This window comes from Camellia sinensis, chromosome 7 (genome assembly GCF_055761805.1).
Source record: "Camellia sinensis isolate YWXY chromosome 7, ASM5576180v1, whole genome shotgun sequence".
Taxonomy (NCBI): Eukaryota; Viridiplantae; Streptophyta; class Magnoliopsida; order Ericales; family Theaceae; genus Camellia; species Camellia sinensis.
The window spans coordinates 201,265,503-201,292,726 of NC_138967.1; the positions used below are offsets into that span (position 1 = coordinate 201,265,503).

The window sequence follows — 27,224 nt, forward strand, 5'->3', positions numbered from 1 at the left end:
CAGAATGCCTTCACGGTTGTCCTTTTTATGGGTCATCGGATTTGTTAACGTTATTGGATGTGCCACATATTATGATGTGAAATGTATGAACTTTGAAAATGAATTCGAACATGTATATGAATCTGTTTCTGATTTGAAATTTGAATATACATAAGACTCTGATTTCTAAGTCTATGATGGACATCATTCATTAAAACCCCTTTACTTTGTTATTATTCATTGGGCTCCCGCTCATTATTTAAATTTCATATGTAGGTGACCAAGCGCATGACCAGGCTTAAGATGATGCCTGATGGGTTTTGTGTTTGAAGCAAAATATCCCATTCATTCACAATTTCTCAGACAAAATGGAAACGGAAATCAATGTGCTTGGTGCGGGAATGATGAAACTGGTTCTTTGCCAAACCAATGGCACTCTAACTGTCGCAGTACACCTCAACGTGCTTCTGAACAATACCCAAGTCCTCAATCAACCCATGTAGCCAAATAGCTTCCTTAAAGGCTTCTGTCACTGCCATATACTCTGTCTTTGTAGTAGACAAAGCCACCGTTGACTGAAGCGTTGACCTCCAACTCACCGGCACTTTAGCAAGCGTAAATAAATACCCTGTTGTTGACCGGTGTTTGTCTGAGTCACCAGCATAATCTGAGTCCACATATCTAACCAGATTTTGTCCGAGTCTATGATCTCTCCCGAACTTCAAACCCATATTAACTGTGCCATGTAAGTACCTCAAGATCCACTTCACTGCCTGCCAATAACCTTTTCCTGGATCATACATATATCTGCTTACCATACTCACAGCATGTGAGATGTCAAGCCTTGTACAAACCATAACATACATTAATGCACCAACTGCATTCGCATATGGAACTTGCGCCATGTGCTTCCGTTCTTCGTCTGTGCATGGAGACATCAAAGCACTAAGCTTGAAATGAGGGGCCAATAGTGTTCTTACGGCTTTTGTTTTTTCATTTATGCCAAATCTATCTAATACCTTTTCCAAATATTGGGTTTGTGTTAGACAAACCATGCCCTTCTTCCTATCTCATTTGATCTTCATGCCAAGAATTTTCTTTACTTCGCCAAGATCCTTTATTTCGAATTCTCCTGCCAACTGTGCCTTGAGTTTATCAATCTCTAAACTTGCTATTAGATGCAATCAGCATATCATCTATATATAAGAGCAAATAGATAAAGGAACCATTGGAAAGCTTACGGAAATATACACAATGATCATACTGACTTCTTGTGTATTTCTTTTCTGTCATGAACCAATCAAATCGCTTTTACCACTGTCTCGGGGATTGCTTTAAGCCGTACAATGATTTGTTCAACTTACAGGCCCAATTCTCTTTTCCAGTAACTTTGAAACCATCTGACTGGGACTTGTATATCTCCTCTTTAAGATCTCCATGTAAGAAGGTAGTTTTGACATTGAGTTGGGTGAGCTCAAGATCAAACTGTGTAACCAAAGCTAGCAAGATACGAATGGACGTGTGCAACCAATACCTCATTGTAGTCTATTCCTTCCTTCTAGGCATAGCCTTTAGCTACCAATCTAGTTTTGAATCTGATGTTGTCATTGCTTGGGATGCTTTCCTTCTCGGTGTAAACCCACTTACACCCAATTGCTTTCTTGCCCTTTGGAAGTTGCACCAACTCCCAAGTTTGGTTCTTTTGGAGTGACCCGATCTCTTCATCCATAGCCTTCTTCCACTTGACACTTTCTGCATTCTACACGGCTTCTTTGAAAGTGCAAGGAACATTGTCTTCATTGATTGGAAGTTCATAGGCCAACATATTGGTCATCCAACCGGGTTGCTTAATAACCCTTTTTTCCTTTTCTAATTGTACTGGGTTCTGACTATTGTGGGGCCTCTGGATCTTCATTTTCATCCGAACTCTTTTCAGGATCTTCTTCAGAGCTATCAACTGAAACTTCTTCAAGATGGTTGACTGTCTGAATAGTCTTTGCTGGAGTCTCAAACTCCACCTGCACTGATTCTTTCAATTCCTCATTCTCTTGAGGATTTGGCTGCTTCAGCATTGTAGACTCATCAAATGTAACGTCTTTTTTAATGACAACTTTCTTTGATTCAGGGCACTAGAGTTTGCATCCCTGGACATCCTCACTAAAGCCCAAGAAGACAGTTTTCTTGGCTCTAGGATACATCTTAGAATCTGTAGCATGAAAATAAACTGGACATCCGAAGATACGTAGCTGATCATAATCAGTAGCTGGCACTCCTGACCATACCTCCATGGGAGTCTTACCATCTAGTGCTGCAACAGGTAGTCTGTTGACAAGATAACGAGCATAGTTCAATGCCTCACCCCAAAATGCCTTGCTCAATCTTGAATGTGACAGCATACACTGAACTTTCTCCACTAAAGTACGGTTCATGCATTCTGCAACTCCATTTTTCTGTGGCGTTCCACTAACTGTGAAATGTCTCGCTATCCTTTCATTCTGGCAAACCTCAAAGAAGTGATCTGATGTGTATTCGTAGCCATTGTTAGATTTGAGCTTCTTGATCTTCCTGCCTGTCTAGGTCTCAATCATTTTCTTCCATGTAAAGAAGATGTCTAACACCTCATCTTTATGCTTCATTGTGTAAACCCAGACTCTCCTTGAGAATCATCAATGAACGACACAAAGTAGTGTTTACCTCTCAAAGAAGCATTTTTGAAAGGACCCCATATATCGGTGTGAATGTAGTCTAGAATCCCTTTGGTACGATGAATAGCAGTACCAAACATGGTTCTTGTTTGCTTGCCCAGTACACAATGCTTGCAGAACTCAAGCTTTCCTGTCTTGGTGGCCTTCAACAGTCCTTGCTTTACCAACCTTTGGGAAGCCTTTTCTCCATTATGCCCTAAGCGCATGTACCAAAGTCTAGAAGTTTCTGACGTATCATCCTCTGAGGTAGTGGAGACAGCCACTCTCCCTATGATTGTAGAGCCATCTAGGAAATATAAATTTCCCTTTCGAATACCCTTCATTGCAACAAATGCTCCTCACACAACTTTGAGGACTCCACCTTCCACAGTTACTCTGCAAACTTTGGAATCTAAAATGCCCAATAAGATGAGATTTTTCATCAAATTCGGTACATACCGAACATCTTCGAGAATTTTGATTATTCCATCATCCATCTTCAGTCGAATTGTTTCAATCTTCTTTAACTGGCAAACTTGGTCGTTGCCCATCAACACAACTCCTCTATCAAACTCTCGTAAGCTCGAGAACCACTACATATTAGGACACATGTGGTTTGAATATCCAGAATCTAGAATTCATTCATCAAAATAGCCAGGTGATGAAACTGTGAAGGCTGATTCTTTACCATTATCTCCATCATGTGCAACGTTCACATTTTCCTCTTTTTTGTCTTTATTGGGACAATCGTTTGCCCAATGCCTCTTCTGGCAATAAGCAGCGTACTCATCTTTTGCAAGACATCTTCTATCTGATGATCTCCCTCTAGATTTTGAGTGAGATTTTCCTCGCCCTGTATATCTTCTGTTATTTGTCCTACCTCTTACTGTCAATGCCTCTAATGTTGAATCCCTTTTTGCAGACTTATCTTTCCTTCTGAACTCATTATTTACCAAAGCGTTTGAAACATCAACATACTTGATCTTTTCTTTACCATACAATAAAGTGGTGGTGAGATGGTCGTATGTGTCAGGCAAGGAATTTAACAATAATAATGCTTTATTTACATCATCGATTTGAATATCCAAGTTTTTTAAATCAGTAAGAATTTTGTTAAAATTGTTCAAGTGTCCGTTCATCGAAATACCTTTCTTGTAATCGAAACGAAACAACCTCTTCTTCAAGTAGAGCCAATTCTCAATGCTCTTTGTCATGAACTTGTCTTCCAGCATCTTCCAAAGCTCTTTCGCAGTATCATATTCTGTGAATGTGTACTTTTCTTCTTTTGCAAGGCAAAGTCAGATGGAATTGCAGTCTACGAGATTAACTTTCTCCCATTCTATCTTATCTAAGTCATTTGGCTTGTCGCCAAGAGTGAAGTGCAAGTTCATCTGGACAAGCATATCTTTAACTTCACATCTCCACATGCCAACGTTACTTTTACCGTCAAACTTCTCTACCTCAAACTTAGCGTGGGACACGAAGATCTAACGCCCAAAGCAGCTTGCAGCTGCGGGGCTGCTTATAAACTCACTTGATCTCTCCTCTATAGATTTTGCCATTGAGGCTTCTCAAAAAAAAAAAAAAAATATCCACCACAAACAATAGCGGGTGCTTGAAATGCCTAGAACATGGCAATTTCTAAGCTCCCGAAAACTTCACTGAAAATTTGGGTCTGAATCTCAAAAACAGAATTCATGTTTGTGTCCGGAACAGCTGATTTAGCTAGGAAAGCACTTTCTCCACCTCTGTAGGGATTTAAATGAAATTTCTCCAAATTCAAGAGCCAAATTACAATTTCCCAAAACTTCAAGGACCTAACTGTAATTTATTAAAGTTTTCGGGCTAACTTGTAATTTTAAAAAGATCAGGGGTGAAATACAATTTCTCAAACTTTAGGGGCCTCCTTGTAATTTTAAAAATTTTGGATGACTGGGATGATGACGTGGCAGATGTGCTGACGTGGCGAACACGTGTGCTGATCTAGCGATGACCTAGTGGTTAAACTGTTGCTAGTGTGGCTTCACACGTGGCAGTACGTGGCACGGATGTGGCAGTGACGTAGTGATGGCTGTGGCAATGACTTGGCAGCTTTCAAAAAAATTTGAGATTTTGTTCGTGAAGGGTTTTTAACCCTTGACCTGAAGGTTTGGAACCAAGCTATAACCACTTTGCCAAGTGTAGACTAGTGTTCTATTATTGCACAAGTGAATACTTAAAGACTTCAGTTTGGTGACACGTTGTCATGTTCAATGTCTGCGTCTTCGTCAAACTGATCTTTCCAGCGACTCTCCGGCCAAACTCCGACAGAGCGCGCGAGGGCGCATGAGGAGTTCGCTTGGGTTGGTCTTTTTGGGTCTGGACTCCTCTTGTCGAGGCGTACTGTAGCAACCTGGATTTTTCGTAAGTCTTTATTATTATTATTATTATTATTATTATTATTATTATTATTGGGCTTTATTAACTGTGTGGCTACATGAAAATTTAATGTGGTATTTAATTAATTTAACGTGATATTTATATATATATATATAAGGTGTTATATATATACATAAATATTTAATCTTATATTTATATTTATATTTATATTTATATATGGTGTATTTATGTTGTATTTGTATAATATAATAGTGATTAAGTTATAATATTAAGAGGCAAAGAAAAGAAGAGAGAAAAATAAAATAAAATAAAGTAAAGCAAGTTAGAGCCTTGTTGGTTATATATATATATATATATATATAATGGAACCCTACAATTTATAGCATCAGCAGCCACGGGAAGAAGTAGAGAGAAAAGAAAGTCGAGAGAGAGAGAGAGAGAGAGACAGAGAGGAGAGGAAAAAGAAAGTTTAGGGTTTTATTTTTGTAGCTTTATTAATTGTTCAAATGATTCTTTGATCTTCAAAAAAATAATTGTGAGTACAAAATCCACTTCCTTTGATTTATGTTTAATTCGTTATTTTTATTTATTTGGTGTTGGTTTGATTTTGTATTTGTATGTAGATGATGAATTGATTTCATTATTTGGTTAGATGTGTATGTCAGGTTTAGGGTTTTTATACGTATTTATTTTATGATTATAATCACACTCATGGATGTATGAAATTAAAATAAATCAAGAACCCATAGATAAATTCCTTACACTCCGCCATGACTCCATGGGTTATTGTTTTATTTTAGTGCTGGTGAGAAAGAGTGTATAAAAAAAAGTGAGGATTATGATATTTATTTGAATGCCTTAGGCCTGACATTGTTATATTTATTCTCATGAGTGAGATATTTTGTATATATATATATTGTTGTCTCGTTCTCAGGAGTAGACGAATGCTTTGATTTACGCGCGGACGTATATGCTAACCATCTGAGGAGTGTGGGTCAAACTCGGGACGATATCCCCATGCAAGTTTGGCTTCGGAGCAGTGTTAGGTATACGGGGGGCACATGAGATATATGTGTAAGCTGGAAGTGAAGGGCCGAAGTGGTGGAGTTAAGGTACAAAGAATTAAATATGAGTTTATTGTTATAGTGCGAATTGTATTAATTTGTACATCTTGAAAAATAGTAAACGACTTTGATAAATTATGAAATTTGAGCAGAAACATGTATACGTGATTCTAGACAACTTTTGTGTTTTAACTTTTTATTAAAAAGATAGATTAGAACTTATAATCGGATGATCTTAGTTATAGTAGTTTTTATTCATTTTAGCAATGCAGATTTTAGAGGCTATTTTAACCCACGAAACGAGCCCATTTTCATTGGTTTCACGCAAGCTAAAGTAAAACATTATTTTGAACACTTTTTGTGTTTTGAACTTTTCCGAAAAAAATCATCTTACAGCAGTTTCTTTTCATTTTCAGTTCCAGATTTTTCGATCAAATTTTGTTTAGGATTTTATATTAAGTTTTTCGCTCAACCTATTTAGTTTCTACTACATTCGTTCGTGTTACCTGTTATAAAATTTGATTCTATACAACTTTTGTTCTTTGAGTTTTGGTCAATTCGAATTATTTAAGCATAAAACAGTGTATTTTTATACTTCTTTAGCAAGCTACTTATGATTGAATTATACCCACCATATTTTTATTTTTATTTTGTTTATTTTATACTCAATTTATATTTCGTTGTGTACGGGTAAGAAACTAAATACCACCGTATCTCGGGAAACTACCCATTCGTCTCGGTGCAGATAGGACTACTTGTCTTGTCCCGTAACAAGAATTAAAGGTATTTTTGCTTGTGTCTGGTGGACACGTAGGTGTTAAATCTTGTACTCATAGCAATATACTTGTATACTGACCCATTTTGTCTCTTTGCATCTTGGGTGCGTTCTATTTAAGTGCAGCCAAGCTTCCTTTGCAGGATTAGTTGGGACTATGGTGGTGACAAGAAATAAGTATGATCGTAGGACATGTTTTTTGGAATTTTTTTGATTTTCTTGAGTTTAGGGTTGATATTAATTTATGTATTTATTATTTTTTATGACCTTAGTATTTTTGGTAGTTTGGCATTGTGGGTTGTTTTTCAACGTTACATTATTTGAGTTATTTTGACTATTTATTATTAGTTTAATGTTTGAGGTATTGGTGTGATACCCCTGTTCCGCAATGCGTTAATTGGCCCTTAATATGAATTTGATTATATGTTTGATATGATTTGGTGTGCCATTATGTGATATATGTGATTCTAGAATTCTATCTGTCCACCGTAGGAATATCTGTTTGAATAATCTGCTTTGGAATTAAATTGAGGGCCTTATCGGCCACAGAACTCGAAATTGATTACGCCATTGTAGTTGGCATAATTTTTAGAGCCTACGGTAAAATTTAATTGAAAATTGATTCTGGTCAATTTAAACTGATTAAATTGATAAATTAAGTACCCCATTATTTTATATTAAAATATTTGTTAGCGGGGCTTGTTATATATTTGCATTGCACTCTCCTTTAGCTCTCTCAAAAACTAAAAATCTGAGTTAGACAATTGAGAGTGAGAGAGAGGCCGGCTATAGAGAGAGAAAGGAAGAGACTTGAGCAATTTTTGGCTTTAGCTTGGGAATTTGAAGATTTAAGTCAAGAATTGACTAGAGTTTGGAAGATTAAAGCTCCTAGGTGAGTAACCAACCCCTAACTCACGAATTTGAGTTGTGATTTCGTGAATTGAAGATTAATTTGTGATCTAGACCATGAAAGGAGTTGGTTTTGATGAATTTGAAGACTATATATGCATGCATGTATGTATTGTTGTGAATTTGCATATTTGAGCTTGAATTACATGACTCATGTTGCAATTTTGGTTGAAATCCATGTATTTGACCATCTTTTCATCATATGAGATGAGGATGAAGGTTATATGTCACATGCATGTACAATCCATGGAAGTAGAAGCTTTGAATGCATGAAATGGTTATATTGGTAATGAGTTGGTGGAAAATGAGCCATGCATGTAGATAAATTGTGAAATTGAGCTTCAATATGTTATAATTCTATGTTTGTACCATGTTAATACATGATTATGTGAAGTTTGGACCGAAATCATGCATTTACAGCCTTTGAATGTCGAGATGAAGCTCAAGAACTCAATCTGGAAAACCCAGATTTTCGATGTTCGCTCGAGCGGGTGAATTTCCGCTCGAGCGGATAAATCAAGCTCCCAGCATTTTCTGCAGACATGGTTCCCGCTCGAGCGGGGAAGTTGATGCTCGAGCGGAGAGCTATGTAGACAGGCAGTTCGCTCGAGCGGCCGAGTTCACGCTCGAGCTGGAATAGAAGACAACCAGTACTTTCGCAGACCTAAGGGTCCGCTCGAGCGGGGAAGTCCACGCTCGAGCGGGGACCCTATTTTCTGAAATCCTGTTTTTGCATTTTGTGTTCTGTTTTCCGTTCTCTTTCACTTGCAAGCACTCTTAGGCATATGTTAAGCATTGTAAATGAGTTAATGAGGTAATAATAAAGCCTAAAGAGGAATATGTGAATTAAAGAACGGATTGAACTGTTAATGACCCTTTTGTGTTCATGAAACGTGTAGGGTCAAGCTCCAGGGCAAGTCCACAAGCCGATCACTGTGAGTAATATCGATATTTGAATGCTTGTGAATGTCCAATTGTCTATTCCCTTATAAGCTTTATGAATTGCTAATTGGGATTATGGACGTAAGTCTGATATGAATAAACATAAATGGACCCAAGGTCGTTTTGATAAACATAAATAGACCAAATGTCATTTTGATAAACATAAATGGACCAAAGGTCGTTCTGATAGAAATGAGTGGACCGAAGGTCGTTTTGATATGAATGAGTGGGCCGAAGGCCGTTTTGACAGAAATGAATGGACCGAAGGTCGTTTTGATATGAATGAGTGGGCCGAAGGCCGTTTTGACAGAAATGAATGGACCGAAGGTCGTTTTGATAGAAATGAGTGGACCGAAGGTCGTTTTGACATATATGAATGGACCTAAGGTCGTTTTGACATGAAATAGTGGGCCGAAGGCCGTTTTGACATAAATGTATGGGCCGAAGGCCGTTTTGATGTAAACGAATGGGCCGAAGGCCATTTTGATAGAAATGAATGGGCCGAAGGCCGTTTTGACGTAAATGAACGGGCCGAAGGCCGTTTTGACATGAATGGAAATCTGAATGGGCCAAAGGCCAGAATGTTTGGAACTACAGTTACTTGATTTGCATTTCGTATAGTCATATATATTTGCTAATTTGAAGTATGAATTGGGCCCAAGGCCGTTTGGAGCATGTTGTTCTACATATTGTGATGTAACTGTCATATTTGATATTATTCACTGGGCTATCGCTCACGCTCATTCATGTCTTTGTAGGTGAGCCAAGAGAAGTCCAGACCCAGTCTCAGCGAAGTTTGTATGGAACAACTAAGGTTTTGAGAGAGTCAGCCCTTGTGTCTCACGGCACGAGACCTGTCTTCGCCCTTTTGTTATGTATTTACATTTTGTCAGGTTGGCGAAGTTTTGTATATATCTGCTTACAGTTTTTATGGGTTGACTTAGTTTTGGATGATCCTGTCTGTACAGAACCTATGTCGCTATGTTTCTGTTGTGAGTTATTAACGTACATATGTATGGTTTGTTTTGATGTGCCATGTAAGCACAGCTCTATGGACAAAGGTTTAAATTTTGCTTCCCTTTTGGCCCCTTTACTCTGATGTGTTAAGTCTGTTTTGGTTTGAGGCCGTAGGTAATCTTAGGATTACTGGCCGGTTACGTCCTTAACCCATGGGGGCGGGTTCGGGTCGTGACAATTGGTTAGTTATGAAATTATGGTGGATGGTTTATTTGGTGTTTTGCTAATTTTTTTTTATCCCTTGTAATCTTTGGAGGATGAAAATTTATTTAAACCTTTTGAAGATGAAAACGTTTAGATTTTATTTCACCCATAGGATTTGGATGATGGAATATTGATTAGGATTTAGTTCTAATTTAATATTTAATTGTCTAAATTTTTGGGGCGTGACACGTACGTTTTAGAATCCTAAAAACGTGATTTCAACAACTTCGAAATTTTCAATTTATATAGTTGCAAATGCTCTGTTTTGGCACAACTATGCTCTAATACCAGTTTGTTATGCCTAGGAGGCAAAAAACATTCACACACAAGCACACACAAAGATTTACGTGGTTCAACAAATCGCCTACGTCCATGGGCAACGGATTTCACTATATGGAGAGAAATACGAAGATTATAACAATGGAGAAGGCGGAGACAATACTCCCACTCTACTCACTCAGTTTCTTACACTCTACTTACATTCTCTTCTGATTGCCACACCAAACCCCTCCCATTCACTAACCATTTATAGATGTAATGGGAGAACCAAAATCTTCAACAAGCCACCATCAACATTTATGGCAGCCACCAATAGGATCTAAAAATCAGCCACCCTACCATGGAGTAGCTAAACTGAGTCTTCAGCTTTTTAATTTGTCTTCAATCAGTAGCCATTGTTGATAAAGAAAATCAAAGCCAATCTTCAACTAGTATCACTTATACCACAGCCTTTATCAAAGTTTCACACCTGGCATATGAAATTGACTTACTCTTCCATCCTTGCAGTTTTGACCTAGTTTTTCAATTATAAATTTGTATGCTTCCACCTTCGATTGACCCCAGAACGAAAGTAAGCCCAAGTATTTAGCATTCGTTGAAGTTTGCTTGAGATTTGTGAGGGCACTAATAGAGCTACATATCGTTGGGGCAACATTTGGGAAAAATTGAACACTGAACTTGTCAAGGTTTACCAACTACCTAAAGGCTTTGCAAAATGTATCCAGTAATTCCAAGACTTTTTGGCACTCATTCACATCAGCTTTTAGAAATAACACTATATCATCCGTGAACAGTAAATGAGATAGAGTAGGGCAATGACTAGTAGTCTTCACACCTGAAATTTCTCTATTTCGTAGATTCCGAGTAATAAGTTTGGATAGCACATCAGCTACTAGGATGAAAAGGTATGGCGAAAGCAAGTCTCCTTGTCTGAGGCCAAGGAAATGAAAAAATCTCTCTTTTCGCTATTTGCAAAAATGGAAAAGCTGACATTTATGATGCATTCCATAACCCAATTGACCCACATTGGATCAAATCCCATCTTTCACAAAATCGCTTCCAAGAAGTCCCATTTGATTCTATCATATGCTTTGTTAAAATCAATCTTAATCGCCTTATGGCCCACCCATCTAGAGTTGTTTAGTTTTAGCGAGTGAAATACTTCATGGGCTACAAGGATGCTATCCTGGATCATCCTCGCAGGGACAAAAACGGATTGATTGAAAGAGATCAAGGATTTCAAAGCTCCTTTTAATCAATTTGCTAGAACTTTTGTGATCACCTTTAATATGAAATTACAAAGGCTAATAGGGAGAAACTGAGAAAGCAAAGTAGGGTTACTCATCTTTGGGATCAAAACCAAGTTGGTTTGATTTAATTCTCTGAGCAAATAACCTCCCCTGAAAAAACTTTTCACAGTATCAAGGGATTGAATTGTCTTTAGTCCATTATCAGACTGGACCATCCAATGGGCATAGTAGTACCTCTCAATACAATTTGGGAAGGAGGGAAGCCAAACTCATAATTAAAACTACAATTGTCATAACTGAAGCATATGATTTATACTTAGAATTTCCCTCTATGCAAAAGTAGGCAAAAAGAGAGCCAAAGGTTAGTGTAGCAAAATCAAAAGCCTCTCATAGATATAGATAGATATAATAAATCCTATAATTTAAATATAATTATATTCATATTTCTTTTAATAAAGTTAAATGAATTAAAACTAATACTGATATAGATAGTATAAAATCACAAAAATAAATAAGAAAAAGTATACATTTCAATATGAAAAAAATGACAATATGATTTTCCTATCTATACAACTAACTAATTATTTATGAAAATGAGGTTAAACATTACGTGAATTAAGACTTTAAGAGAACTTAATTATGTCAAAATTATAAAACTTATTTGTGAAAATTATATAATTTTCCCATCTATACCACTAACTAATTATTTATGACATTGAGGTTAAACATTACGTGAATTAAGACTTTAAGAGAACTTAATTATGTCAAAATTATAAAATTTATTTACATTTTTTCTAAACCCGAAAGAGATTAGTGTCATTTACCCATATAAAAAAAAGGGATAAATTACAAGCCAATCCTATGTTATGGACTTAAATATCTATAAGTCTTGTATACTTTTTTATTATACCAAAAAGTTTTAAAATACTTATTTTTCCTTGGTATTTTTTAAAAATATTGATCAATAAAAATAAAATTATATATAAATAAGTGTAGTCAATGAAAATGGCCAGTAAAAAAGTGATGCCTTCTCTCTAAATCTAATGGATTCACGGAACTATTTCGCGTTCATTTCACGTAAATACATATAAATTTCAAATTCAATTGGGCTATACTCTTAAATTATCAATAGGTTTTAATAGTTAGAGTTAATACTCATCAAATCTTATTGAAATTAAATTTTAGTAAAATCGTCATTAAAAATAATTTTTTTGACAATTTTTTACATATGTCGCTAAAAATTGACAATTAGTGACTTCTTTTGTCACGATTTTTATCAATTACAATTAGCGACTTTTTTGTGAGGAATTTTTAAAATTGTCGTTGAAAATTTAAAATTAGTGCCTTTTTTTTATAATTTTTTATATTGTTGCTGAAAATTATAATTAGTGATATTTTTTGTGACAACATTTTCAAACTGTCGCTGAAAATTAATAATTAATGACGTTTTTTAATAGTGTTTAATGAGAAATGCCATTAATTATTATGAGACCTATTAAATAATAAGTTCACATATTAGAACCCAACTCCGCTACGTAGCTAGAATGGTTTAGAGCTCGAATCCTCCAAAATTCCAAAACGACGTCGTTTTGGGTTTTTTTTTTTCTTTTTTCTTTTTTCCTTCTCTTTTGTCTGAAGAAGAAGAAGAGTCTGAAGAAGTAGAAGAAGAAGAAGAGGAGAGGAGAGAAGAAGAAGAAGATCTGATTCAACCACAAAATTGATTCAACCACAAAATTGAGCACAAAATCCAAAAATCAAACCCACCCATCCAAAAATCAAACCCAATCAACAACAACAACAACAGATCTGATCACCCACAGATTAGAGCCAGAAAAAAAAAAAAGCAACAGATCTGGATCATCATCAACAACAACAACATCTTCATCAACATCACCATCATCAACACATCATATTTAACTTCAGAGCCAGAAAAAGAGAGAGAGAGAGAGAGAGAGAACAAAGTCTGAATCTCCATCACCGTTCACCGTCGTACCCTCCATCATTGTCGCCCCCGCCCCGCCATCACCGTCGCCTCTCTCTCTCTTTGTTTCCATCTATCTTCCCTATTCTTCTCTCTTTCTCCCTCTGTCTCTCTCTTTCCCTCCCCTTGTTCAGATATAAACGAGGAGACAAAGAAAAAAAAAAACATTGCCAAAACGACATCGTTTCAACAATTCGGGCCATTCGGGAGAAATTTTTTCGAGCTATAAAACACTTCTCATTAGAACCTACGAGCAATTTCTCCAAACTAAATTGATTGTGAATTGTTGATTTGAGTGGGCTTTTTAATTGGGTTGAAGGGTTTTTTAGTTTAAACACTTGGGTTTGGCTTGGAAAGTCAATTTGGACTCAGCCCAACCAAACCACTCGAGTTGAAGCCTTAAACCTTCCATCACTCGACGATGTCGTTTTAAAACCCCCTTAGAACGCTGTCGTTTTGAAGGAACATGTCCTCTCCAAATGAATCACAAGACTTCGGACCCATGCACAAAAACGAACAAAAATCAAGGGAGAGAGAGAGAGAGAGAGTGACATTGTGTGTTGTTTCTTGTTTGGAGAAGGGGCTTATGTAGGGTTTTCACTGTACTATATGTATCTGTAGAGAGAGAGGGAGAGAGGAGTGTAGAGAGAGAGAGAGAGAGATGGGTTCGCTCACAAATGGAGTGGGAAGAGGACTACACGAAGGCAAAGAAGAAGAAGGAGTTGAACCCATATTAATGGAGAATTCACAGAGGTTTTGTATGTTCCCAATTCGATACCCACAAGTTTGGGAGATGTACAAGAAGGCCGAAGCCAGTTTTTGGACCGGTAATGTATATATAATCATACATACATGACTTGTGTATTTGCATTCATTTGAAATTCTCCGAAATTTCTTCAAGTTTGTTTCCCAAATTGAAAAATTGCGCTTAAATAATCCATTCTCGAAATTGGGTATGTATTCCCTCTCTCTCTTTCGTATTTATTCTTTGATTATTGTTTAAAAGGCTGGTGTTTTGTGAGATTGCTATACTCAGTTCATCGTGTATGGGTTTTCTTTTGAAGACCTTGTCTTCTTTTTCCTTTTTTTTTTTTTTTATATAATTAAAATTGTTAGTTTTTGAGCTCTCTCTGTGCGTTTTTTGAATTTTGAGTACCAGAATATATGTTTGTAGGTCAACTGTTTGTGTTTTTGGAGAAATTATTCAATACTCCCAGAGCACCACATGGCTATACTCCAAGCCAATCACCAATTACTTAGCCCATGTTATGCCCCCATCTCCAACATGAATTGTGGACCCCTACACCTTTCCACCAATTAAAACCTTGTGGAGCACCACGTGTCTATACTCCGGGCTGAATAATCACCCATGTTTTTGTTGTTGTTGGGATTGGAATGGCAATAGAAAGGAAGGATTAAAACTGGGTTCTATTTTTGATACCTAGTTATTAAAAAAGTAAAACGATATATATATATATATATATTTTGAACCAAAAAATAAAATGATATATAAGTCCATTTTCTAAACCTACTTTGTAGAATCAGTCAATGGTTGATAATTATTAATTAAAGTATACATGTGAGAGACAGTTGCCTTAGATATTTTAATAGGGGTGAAAAGTGGATCAAACTTTTGGGCTACAGTAACACTACTCTTAAAAAAAAAAGTAAAAATTGGGTACTATTTTGTTTATAAACTGGTTTGAAAATGTTGGCTCTGCTTGATTATACTTACTTTAGTTACTGGGTTACTTTTTGGTGGGGCATTCCTCAAAAGCCCATAGTTAAGAGGGGGTAGCTTTGGAATTTGAAATACTGTTGCTTTGGGAAATTGATTCGCTGCTTGTTTTATATAAAATAGACGCAAAGAAAGAGTGAAAAACATGTTCTTTTGGTCATGTGAACAAGACAAGGATTGTATGGTATGATACCAATCCAAATAAATGGAGTGGTATAAATGGAAAATGAACACATCATTTAAGTCATTCTGAAGCAGGCATTGTGTATATGAAAGGATTTGATAGCAAGTTAGTCCATGTGTAGGCAATTATGATTTAGTTTTGGGCGCTTTCGAATAGCATTAACTATTTCATAGTGAAAGCAGACCCTCACTGTTGCACCTATTGTGAACTTTTAGTCGTAGTGTAAGTATTATGAGGTTTGTGTTTTGCATTTTATTCCTTCCAATTTTTATTCCATGCCATTGTTATTTACGTCTTTAAACCATTCTAGATGATGTAAACTTGTAAGGTGGTATGAGAGCCAAGTAAGTATGATGCCACCTGCTATAACAGAGGTAGGACAAAATAAATGATATTCCATGTAACTAGGAAAGCATGTGGTTGGCAACAACGGGGAAGAGGTGGTGGGGTTTTTTGGAAAGGATGGGGTGGTCATAGATGATGGTGACAATAGTGGTGGTGCCGCCAATTGTAGATATGGCATAGTGGTTTGGTGGTACAGCATTTCTGGCTGCTTTAACCATCATGATGTGTTGGCGGTGTTTTTGGTGATAGTAGTAGTGGTCACTATTAATTGTGCTGGTAGCATATGAGTAAAAATTATGATGTATTTTCTAACTTCTTGGGGTTGGTTTTAAATGAAGAAATACAAGGACATTAGAATATGTTATGTGTCTTACCTTTCGACTTCTTATGTTGGATATTCTTTGTATCTTTTATTAAGTTGAATGCATCAAGTGTGATTTTGTTTTCCTTTTTCCTCTTTGATTTTCATCTTTGCTATTTTCTATTACTTTTTTTTTTTTTGGTGCAAATTATTCTAACAACTTTTTATTGGGTTCTCAGCCGAGGAGGTGGATCTCTCCCAGGATGTGCAGCAGTGGGATTCTTTGTCTGATTCCGAGAAGCACTTTATAAGCCATGCATTGGCATTTTTTGCTGCATCCGATGGGATTGTTTTGGAGAATTTGGCTGGAAGATTTTTAAATGATGTTAAAATTCCAGAGGTAAATTTCTTGACGATGCTCCATTCATGCAACTTTCAGTGTCTGTATCGGCTTTAGATTATGTCTAGTTTCAATGCTATTGCTTTATTTCGCCTTTTATGATGTGTTCCTCCATTCACTGCTAACCTTTCTGCAATTTAGTGAATTGAGTGTTACATCAGTAGTTCTGAGTCCTTGGACTAGTTCATGTTTATGTATGATGGGCATAGTGGGGAAACTTCATGAGGAGCTATTTTATGTTTTGTTGCTTTGTCCTGCAAGAATTCTCCAGAGAGGATTGACATTTGCTATTTAATATGAGGCATTATTTTTAGGAATAATAACCAATAGATCTTATAAAAAAACAAAGCCCAACCAGTACACATTAATGTGTGTTTGGGAGGGGAAAGATTGGGGAAACACCTAACCTTTGGTATAGTGCACAAAGTGGTTGCTTCGAGCTCATAACCTCAAGGTTATTCGGTCAAAGTTTTACTATTGAACCACTGGTCACCCCTAACCAATAGATCTTATATCGTAATAAAAATGTTGTTTTTGAAGAAAACCAACTTCATTGCTAATAGCCAGATGCAAACAGTAATGTGATTCGTGAAAGTGGTTATGAATAAATGTTAAAGATCAAGATGCAGTTTTGAACATTAGATGATGATCAATAATGTTCAAGAAAATTTTCAATTTTTTTGGTAAAGAGTTTTGTGCCAAAAAAGTGAGAGCAAATTATGAGCAGAAGAAAAGGCAGTTAATGTCACCATTAAATATGGCTTCTTATTTTTTTTCCCTTTCTAGTTTATACGAATTAGCAATTTAAATAATGAAATTTTCTTGCTAGTTTTGTGCCAGATAATGATATTAATTATTAATGGCAGAATGCAATGCAGGTGGCAATAAAATGGGATGACTGGATTAGGTCTCTCCATTGTAGTGTGCACCTATCTTAGATATAGATGCAATAAAAATTGTGTCCTTAAATGTTTATATTTTCATTTTTCTTTTTTGGTACTGATAATGCACTTACATTAATCCTTTTTATGTTTTCTAGGCTCGGGCATTTTACGGATTCCAAATTGCAATGGAGAATATACATTCTGGTAGAGCTTTGTATGTGATATTGCAGTGATTTACTATCTCATGCATTCTTGAGTTACCTGATAGTGGGCATTTCTTCCTTTTTTTCTTAGAGATGTACAGATGTACAGTTTACTTTTGGAAACATACATCAGGGATTCGAGGGAGAAACATAGATTGTTCAATGCAGTGGAGAATATTCCTTGTGTTGCTCAAAAAGCCAAATGGGCTTTGGATTGGATTCAAAGGTATTAACACATTCTTATTTGCAATATTTAAATAAATTTTACATAATGATTTTCTTAAAGATTAGCTTGTAAGTTTGTACTGGTTTTTAATGTTACAAGTACTGATTGACCGTGACTCCTATGTAGTGTTTGGTTCATTGGAATAAAGTGGAATGGAATGATTGTACCTTCAAAATATTCATTTCCATGTTTGGTTGACTGAAAAAAACAATGAAAAATATATTGCAAATAGAATCATCATTCACCATTGTAAAAGGAATGATATTCAATAGGAGAGCCTAAGTAATGATGATTCCATTTTATTTCATCTCATTTCAGTGAACCGAAATAGAGCATAAGCAATTGGAAAACAAAATCATTCCTTCTTTTTTTTTTTTTTTTTCTGGTTTGCAGCGAAATTTTTCTTGAGAAGCTAAGTGTAGGTATATTACCTATTTTGTCTGATTGATGTACTTTAATTTAGTAATCATTGTTTTTTGTCTTGCTGAGTAAAATTGATGTGAAAATGGTTTTTCAATCTCCTCTCTCTCTCTCTCTCTCTCTCTCATGTGTATGTGTAATAATCATGCATGCACACACAAGGGGGTTGGAAAGTTTTCATTGAACTGTCAAATATGGCAATAGAATTAGCAATCTTCCAGCTTTTCAAGGTGTGAGTCTCTCTCTCAAAACATGCACCGGACGTTTTACTGATTCCTTTTATATAGGAAGCATGTGTGACTTGGAGAAGAGGACACCTCAAACTCCATATTGTTAACTTTGAATATTTGCTGCCTTCTTTTGTATTTTCTGGTACATTATGTCATTACTTGATAGACTAATTGTAGTTGCTTCTGCTAGAGGTGCCTTAAGGCCGTGGAACCCTACTAATGTAGATTCTAGAAACGGCAAATACTAATTTAAAACCCCACGTTTGTCTTCTTTGTAGCACAAACTTTGACATTAAATATTTGAAGTGGCTTTATGCTAATTTTAGGGATACTGCTTTTCATCAATTTGACTGAATACATCCCAGCACTCCGATCTCTAGAAATTTAATGGAATCCCCTTAAAAGAAGGGGCCCCCAAAACCCCAAAAGAGTCTGAGTAACAAATTTTCTCCCAAATGCTCTCAACATCACTTTTCTCATAAAAAAATCCTAGCATTCTATTCTAGCCATAAACTCAAAGAACCACGCAAACAACACATCTTCAAAGAACCCGAGCCTTGGCATTTGAATCAAATCCTGTAAAACCAATGCATAACAAATTCTCACAAAATGGTGGTAAAACCTAATCCTCCTCCATCAAATGAAATACTCTCCACCATAAAGACACAGCCCAAGGACAATGAAAAAATAAATTATCCTTACTTTTCCGTTTAAATTCAAGAACGTTGTTCAACATTTTGATTCTGTTGGCCGTCTCAATTATGGTAGTTTAGCTTCATTCTTCTGTTTGAAAATAGAATGAATATAAGAGATATGAGATACTTCTGCTCATCAAATCCTCATTGTGCTAATATCCATATGCAGCTCCAGCTCATTTGCAGAAAGAATAGTTGCCTTTGCATGTGTTGACGGAATATTTTTCTCAGGAAGGTATGCCTTTTCAAATAGTGGTCTCTTTCTTATTCTTTAGTGTGGATGGTTCTAAATGTCATGCTTGTTTGTGAAAAAAGATATCCGTCATATATAATTGTGCTCTTTTCCCCTCAGTTTCTGTGCCATTTTTTGGCTTAAAAAGAGGGGACTCCTGCCAGGCTTGACATTTTCAAATGAACTTATTTCTAGAGATGAGGGTCTCCACTGCGATTTTGCTTGTCTTCTATACAGGTGGCTTTGCTTCTGTTATTATTTGATGCTTTATTGGAAATTGAAGTATGTTGCTATGTTATGCTCTCTCTCTCTCTCTCCTTCTTCTTCTTCTTCTTCTTCTTCTTCTTCTTGTAAATTAGGAGGGACGGGGGGAGTGAAAAGAACTAAGATATTGACATATTTATTTCTACAGTTTGTTGCACAAGCAATTACAGTCGCAAAAAGTTGATCACATTGTTCACGAAGCTGTTGAAAGTGAGACAGTTTGTTTGTGAAGCTCTTCCATGTGCATTGATTGGCATGAACTCAACGCTTATGAGTCAATATATAAAGTTTGTTGCTGACCGTCTTTTGGTATGATCCTTCTATTATCTTTTGATCTAAGGAGTTGTATTGCTGGTTTTGATAACTAAAGATTGTCTATATTTATGCCTTTCCAGGTTTCCTTAGGGTGCAAGAGAAAGTACAATGTTGAAAATCCCTTTGATTGGATGGAGTTCATTTCCTTACAGTGAGTACTATGAAAACAGAGGCCTTAAGTTCTGATTTCATAAGTATGCCGAGAAACATTTTGCGCATCTTGGACTTTAGGCGTTGCTTTTTTGGTGCTTGAACATCCTAATTCAATCATTGATCCGAAGTTTAGACTCCCTAGTGATTAAATTAGCACATATGAGGCCAGTTCATTAGTCAGTACCCATCCCTCGTTATTTTCCTCTTGAGACCTCGTCCTTGCCTGGCAATCATGATGGTTAGGGTCATCTGGTTTGTCAGCTTTTTACTGTCCAAAGCAGTAGAATAAAATCACATTATTGACAATGACACTTTGTTGTCTGATCATCCTCAACATTATACCATGGCAATATTCAGTGGGACCCATGAAATATTGGGTCCCAACCTTTCCATTACCGAGATGAAAACAGATTCTGAAAATTCATTCTTAGTGTTTTTCAAAAAAACAGATTCTGAAAATGAAACCAAGCAGGTAAGCTCTGTTGGTAACGCTTCCATTTCTTATTTTCTGTTTTTGTTTTCAATTTTTTTGGAACCTGAAAACAAAAGCTTGTTTTGTTAATTGTCTTCGTTTTCAAATAAGTGTAATGGATTCCAAAATTTCAAAATTTTTGAAAGAAAAAGAAAAAGAAAAAGAAAAAGAAAAAGTGTTTCACTTGTTTTCAGAACCAGTTTTCACTCTCGTCCGTCCCCCACTACTTCTGGCTATCACCAACCACTACCACCAGTGACCGATTGGTCACAGCCTGTGACCTCCGGCAACACTCCAGCCACCAACTTCAACAGCCACTTCTGGACACCCCCACTGCCAGCCACCACATCCGTTCATCCTCCACCGGTGGCCACCACGTCCAACAACTCACCAAATATGTTTCTTTATTTTTGTTTTCAAAACATTTTTGTACATCAAACAAGTTTTTGTTTTTTTTAAAAAAAGGACAAAAACGAAAACTTGTCTTCGGTTTTTTTTGTAAACGAAAAACTTAAAAATGGCAACATTCAAATAATAACAAATCATCAATTTTTTTCGTCCCACTACCTTGTCAAATCAGAAAAGAGGTGGATGTGAGCTTGAGACCATGCCACTAGAATATCCCTCATCGCGATGGAATTAAGAATTACAACAATTTTTTTTTTTCCATCTATCATATACATATCTTGTTTTGAGTTCTGATTTTTTAGCCTAAGAATTTCTTGCATATGCTTAAGCTCTTTGAACTATGACAATGAGTTGCATTCTAATGTTCTGCAATGTTGATTACATTTCCTCTTGGTTTCTGAGCATAGTGTTCTGAATTTAATCGGTTTGTTTGAATGAACTGAGGAAAAGCCAACTTCTTTGAGAGAAGGGTGGGTGATTATCAAAAAGCTTCTGTTATGTCAAACCTACAAGATGGTGCAAAAATTTCATCTTCAAGCTGGATGAGGACTTCTAGTGACAGAATTTTCTTGGTTTCCAAACAAGTATCAGGTAGATGCTGAAACAGGGCATTTGAATTTTGTAACTATTCCCTTGGTGACATTTTACACTCAATGCAAAGGCATCATCAGTTCATTATATAAAGTAACTATCCAAGAAAAAAAATATATTGATAGTCCAACCTGCTATTTTTATTATATATGAAATCTGTATTTTTTGGTTTTTATATAGCATTGTTTGTTTCTTGTGGTTCTAGGATGTGTTTGAATCTTAGATTTGTCCAGGAAAAAGGGGAAATAATTTTAGCTTCTTCTTCATTTTTCTTTTTTCTTTCTTTTTATTGTTCGTCAGGAAGTCCTAGATCCAAACACAATCTTTGGAACTATTTGCTTGTATTTGCATTTTATTTGTTTTTGGAAACAAAAATAATGGAAAATTTTGAAAGTATCTATCATTTTTATTTTTGTGTGAAAATAAGTTTTTGATGTTGTGTTGTTTTTGATAAAAAAAAAAAAAAAAAATCTCGAAAGCAGTTTCAATCAATTTTTTTTTTTTTAAATATATTTTTTGGCAAAATAAAAATAATAGCACAACCAAACATGCTTTGAATATTTTAGGAGTAATTGGAAAGGCATTATTTCTTTTTAGTGTTTGGTTTTACAGAACATGATGATGCATGTTTGTTGTAAGATTCACGATTTTATTTCAGGGTTTGATTCACAAAGAGGCCTAACACTTCACTTTACTACGAAAAGTATTATATATATAAACGAATTGTCTATCTTATTTTTTTACTATTAGTCATATAGACATGAACTTTATATGTATTTTTAATGTGGACTCACTACTAAAGTGTCTAGTGGTAAAAATTTTAGGAGAAATTATAAAAAAAAAAATACAAGTCTAAAATTTGGATATAATTATATTAACTTTTATTTTAATAGGATTAAAGAAATTAGAACTAATGCAGTTTGTATGAAAACACAAAAACACACATATTTTATAATATAAAAAAGATTACAACATTATTTTATTATTCATATGATTAATGAATTTCTGACGAAAATAAGAGTAAAGTGTTATATGAATTAAAATCATAAGAGAATTTAGTGAAGCTTACTATATTTTTTAAAATCTCAAGGATAATCAGTGTACTTTATCCACAATTTAATATGAAAACTATAACACAACACAACTCCCTTAATAATGCAATTTTCCTTTAATACTCCTTTAAACTTACTTTTCTAGAATGGGAATTTTCAATTTGCCTTTCTGGTTTTTTTTTTTTTTGTTTTTTTTTTTCCCCCTGAATTTGTAAGAGATGTTAAAGATAGAAAGAACCAGATGGGAAATGATTTTCAAAAAGATGGTAAAAGGAGAGGAGGTAACTTTATTCCCACTACTCATCCTTTTTCTGCATATTGTTGTCACTGATTGATTGAATGGTCCCAAAAAAATGTTTAAGATGCTTAAAACATCACTTTTGAATTGACTTTTAATGTGGATGTATGTTAGTTATTAATTTATTTAAAAATCAATCAATTAAGATTTTATTTTTTTTTTCACATCAATATGAATAAATTTAGAAGATAAAAAGTTTTAGACGCCTTTAACATTGCTTTTAAGTATGCCATTGACACTAGCACCATTAGATGAAGTTTATTTTATTCACTCGAGTGACATGTGAGCGGATAAAATTGTCCACTGTCAATTATAACATTTTAGATTTTTAGATTTTGCATTTAAGTGAATTATGAGAATATGATTTTGTGTTCAATGGCACATGATTTTGCATTGACAAGAAACAATAAAAGAAGAAAAAACTGTTCTCACTTTTCCTCCACACTAGTTGAAATTGCAGCGCTCTGTAAAAAATAGATAATTTTACTCATTTGGTATACTCTAAAGACGTCCCTAAGACGCGATTGATAATCTCATAAAGATAAAATCTGAGTGGATTTTCATTTACTAATCCCGTCTTTTACAGAATCTATCTTGGTGAATAAAATCATACACCCACTTTAGCATATGAGGTTATTGAGTTATGAGTTATTGTGATTTATATAATAGTATATATAGATGTCTGTTAAGTTTACTATTTATTATTGACTTTTATTGATCAAGATTCTTGTCTTCAAATTTTTCCACTCTCTTATTTTAATTTATTTATAGCCGTTGAATCATATGAAAATTTTAATTAAAATTTTGAGATATAATTTAATGATTGTGAGTATTTTAATCATTGTGAGTCTTGGTACTCTCCAATTTGGTTCCACATTTGCTAGTGTTAATTGAAAGCAACCAGGTTTTGGGTCCTAATTGAGGGGATTTCAAGTTACACCCTTTTTTTCAAATAACTAATTAAGTGGACTCACATGCATAAAAATCTAGAGAAAAGATTGAGATATAATTTTTCTATTTATAGATTTCCAATATAACATGAAGTCTCTCGATTAATTATGTTTGCTTGGCTTTGCTATCTTGTTAAGGTGGTGTGGCATTGTCTTTGAAAAGCATCTTGAGTGAGTGTCAATTTTTATCATCTTGGTGAAAATATCAAAAAAATATAATAAAATTACAAGAAATAAGATGACAAAGACAACTGAATGTGGTTTAAGCATGAGCATTTCGTCTTTTTTAGAAGATTCAAGTTTATTGTAATTCAACATAATTCAGATAATTAGTTTAAGAGTCATGACTTATGCAGTCTCCACACAAGATGTTAAATTCAAAACTCTACCTAAATTAATATCTTTTTTTAATCTGAAATCTCTCTGTTGGGATCTGGGATCCCGCCCAAGACCTTATAGAAATCAAAACAAGCAGAAAAACACACCCACACACAAGGAGACACAATATTTTACGTGGTTCGGCCCAATGCCTACGTCCACGGGAGAGTAACCGGTTATCACTATACCAATGAGGAGATTACAGAAAGATTACAATAGAGGAGGAGCTCACACTCTCCTCACTCAGCCACTCACCCGTCTCCCTCGCTCACACCGAGGAAGACGGTCTCTCCGCCTCACATCTCTCGCACTCTTTGGTTCACGGTTTTCTTCCTCACTTACTCCACATTTTGCTCTCTCCTCTCAACCTCCATTTATAGGTGAGGGAGTAGGTGGGAGAGCCTTTGGGCAGCCTCCATGCTTGACTTTGGCAGCCTCCTTCTTTGACATGGTTGGTAGCCTCCTTCCTTGACCTTTGTGTGTGTTCCCATGGAAGAGAGTCACCTCCTTTACATGGGGTGAATTCAACAAATCACCCCCTCAACCCATGTGAGGTGATCCACTGCACATACTGCTGCTAATCTTGTCACGCCCAAATTCAACATAGTTTGCATCTCCTCACTGAGACGCTGCATCCCCTGAAGCTAGAGATAAAACACCAGAGATACAAGAGGAGGAGGGAATCCGACATCCTCAACTCAACTCACACCACTCTCTGATTTGGAGAGAGCCACTGCTCCTATCTCCCACAGATCTCTTCCATGCTTCCTGTCTCGGATGTCTATACCTGCTATGCTTGGACTTGTGCAACCAAGATATCCGACACCCCCTGATTGGATGTCCTGCACCCCCTGCTTGGATGCCCTTGACTATCATGCATTACCTCGCAGGACCAGTCATTGGAGCAATAGAAAACTCGTTGTTTATCTCATCAACGTCCTCTGTCTTCTTTGCTAGGAGCTTTTCCTCTGAACTTTCAGCCTTTGCCCTCTGCACTTCTGAACAACCTCCTGGCGTTTCCACATACGCTTGTTGTCTGTGCCTTTGCAATCCCTGATTTGCTGTCCAGTAGATTGATGGTTGACAGTAGCTCCATCTGTCAAAGCATCGTCAGCTATGCAATTCCTTGCATAGTGCCCGTACCCATGGCTTCTGGTCTCCTTGCGTCGAGCTCGCCTGAGAGATCCGCATCAACTCTATCCTCCGCTGCCATGGAACTAAAGAAACCACCATAGAGAAATAAGACTCGCCACTCCTTGGCACGCACTCTTGCGTTTTACCTGTCTCAATTTCTCTGTCTGGAAGTTCCTGTGAACTGTCAACAACCCGCTGCTGCACACTCTTCTCGCGCCTCTGTACGACACTCTAGCGTACCCTTGCACTGTTGCACGTCTGCAATTGTACTTCTGCGCTTAGTATGCTCCTCTGCAACTATTGTTCTACATGTCCACATACCATTAGTACCTTCTCGTATACAGTAGCTCCAACAGCCACAGTATTTCCCTGAGCCTGTACTGGTTGCCAAATCATCTATCCGTCGATGAATGGTCTTCTCTTTTGATTGAACCAGATCCTCCGATCACCTCAACAACCAGGAAAGTTCCCAGGAAAGACTGGTGGGGTCACAACCGGTCCCACTTAAGAACCAGTCTCCTTAGACAGTGTCTTTTTGACAGAACTTTCCTAGACCTTTGATCTTGAGATAATCATGTCTGCAATCCTCTGATCGCCCCTGACCAATCCTGATCTCCCTCGATCTGCCATTTGATCAAGCCTGATCTCCTCTGGTCTTCAATGATCTATCTCAATCTGTATCTGGTTGTCCAATCTGGTCAGAATCTGCCCATTCTAACCTCTTCAGTGAATCCGCAGCGTTCCACAATATCCGGCAACCTTCCTTCGAGTATTGAAGATGACAAACTCCCATGTTTTGACAATCTTTCCAAACCGTTTAGAATTTCACTATTCTGACCTCGCGGTTGCGTCCGGAGCGGTCCGTTTAGCTAGAACCAACCTTCGCTGCACTTCCAGGGACCTCACTGAAAACTTTCCCCGAAAACTGGGCCACACCACAATTTTCTGAAAATTCTGGGCCAAATTGTAATTTTCAGAAGTTCAGGGAATATTCCGTGTACCAACAGAATATTCCGTCCAATGTCCCTGACGCCGTCTGCCACTTTAATCTGCCTTCCTTTTACAGAAACTCCATCTCCAAAATCTGACCGTACGGATGTGTCCGGAATACTCCAAATAGTCGGAAACCACTATTGGATCACCAAAAACGGACTCCAAATGGCTTCGATCTAGCCAAAACATTTTGTACGCCTCAGATCTGCGGCTGCACCGTAGCCGCGAAACACAGGATTCTTCCTCCTGCGGATGACGTGGCTGCTGACGTGGCTGCTGACGTGGCGTGCGCGTGGGCCTGGCGCGTGTCACGGACGCGCGTCTGCTCAGTCACCTTCTTCCTCTCGCCGCGCGTGTGGCGCGTGCCTGAGACTGGTCCGACGCGCCGGTTTCCTTCACGGCGCGTGGGGGCGCGTGCCAACTCCTCTGGGTGTCTGCTTTATATGGTTGGACTCCTCTTTTCGAGTCCTTGCTCCTGGTATGCTCAAAACCTGATTTCGAGCAACTTGATTTCTGGGCAGTTTCGGACAACACGCTGTTTTTGTTCCGAAACGCCACCGACGAGGCTCTGATACCACTTGTTGGGATCTGGGATCCCGCCCAAGACCTTATAGAAATCAAAACAAGCAGAAAAACACACCCACACACAAGGAGACACAATATTTTACGTGGTTCGGCCCAATGCCTACGTCCACGGGAGAGTAACCGGTTATCACTATACCAATGAGGAGATTACAGAAAGATTACAATAGAGGAGGAGCTCACACTCTCCTCACTCAGCCACTCACCCGTCTCCCTCGCTCACACCGAGGAAGACGGTCTCTCCGCCTCACATCTCTCGCACTCTTTGGTTCACGGTTTTCTTCCTCACTTACTCCACATTTTGCTCTCTCCT

At 36.8% G+C, this 27,224-nt stretch overlaps 1 protein-coding gene and 1 pseudogene across 1 annotated transcript; one reads left to right on the top strand and one right to left on the bottom strand.

Annotated features, from left to right (window-relative positions):
* Positions 1 to 416: 416 nt before the first annotated feature.
* On the bottom strand, positions 417 to 884 carry LOC145796453 (secreted RxLR effector protein 161 pseudogene; annotated as a pseudogene).
* A 13,085-nt stretch (positions 885 to 13,969) lies between these two features.
* Positions 13,970 to 21,699, top strand: LOC114314166 (ribonucleoside-diphosphate reductase small chain A). Its single transcript, XM_082880388.1, is given in 12 exon segments — positions 13,970 to 14,290; positions 16,271 to 16,431; positions 17,471 to 17,519; positions 17,612 to 17,744; positions 19,259 to 19,324; positions 19,442 to 19,558; positions 19,734 to 19,802; positions 19,804 to 19,894; positions 19,981 to 20,051; positions 21,111 to 21,112; positions 21,378 to 21,449; positions 21,452 to 21,699. Coding segments are annotated over 12 exon segments (1,035 nt in total). The 5' UTR covers positions 13,970 to 14,124; the 3' UTR covers positions 21,490 to 21,699.
* Positions 21,700 to 27,224: the final 5,525 nt, after the last annotated feature.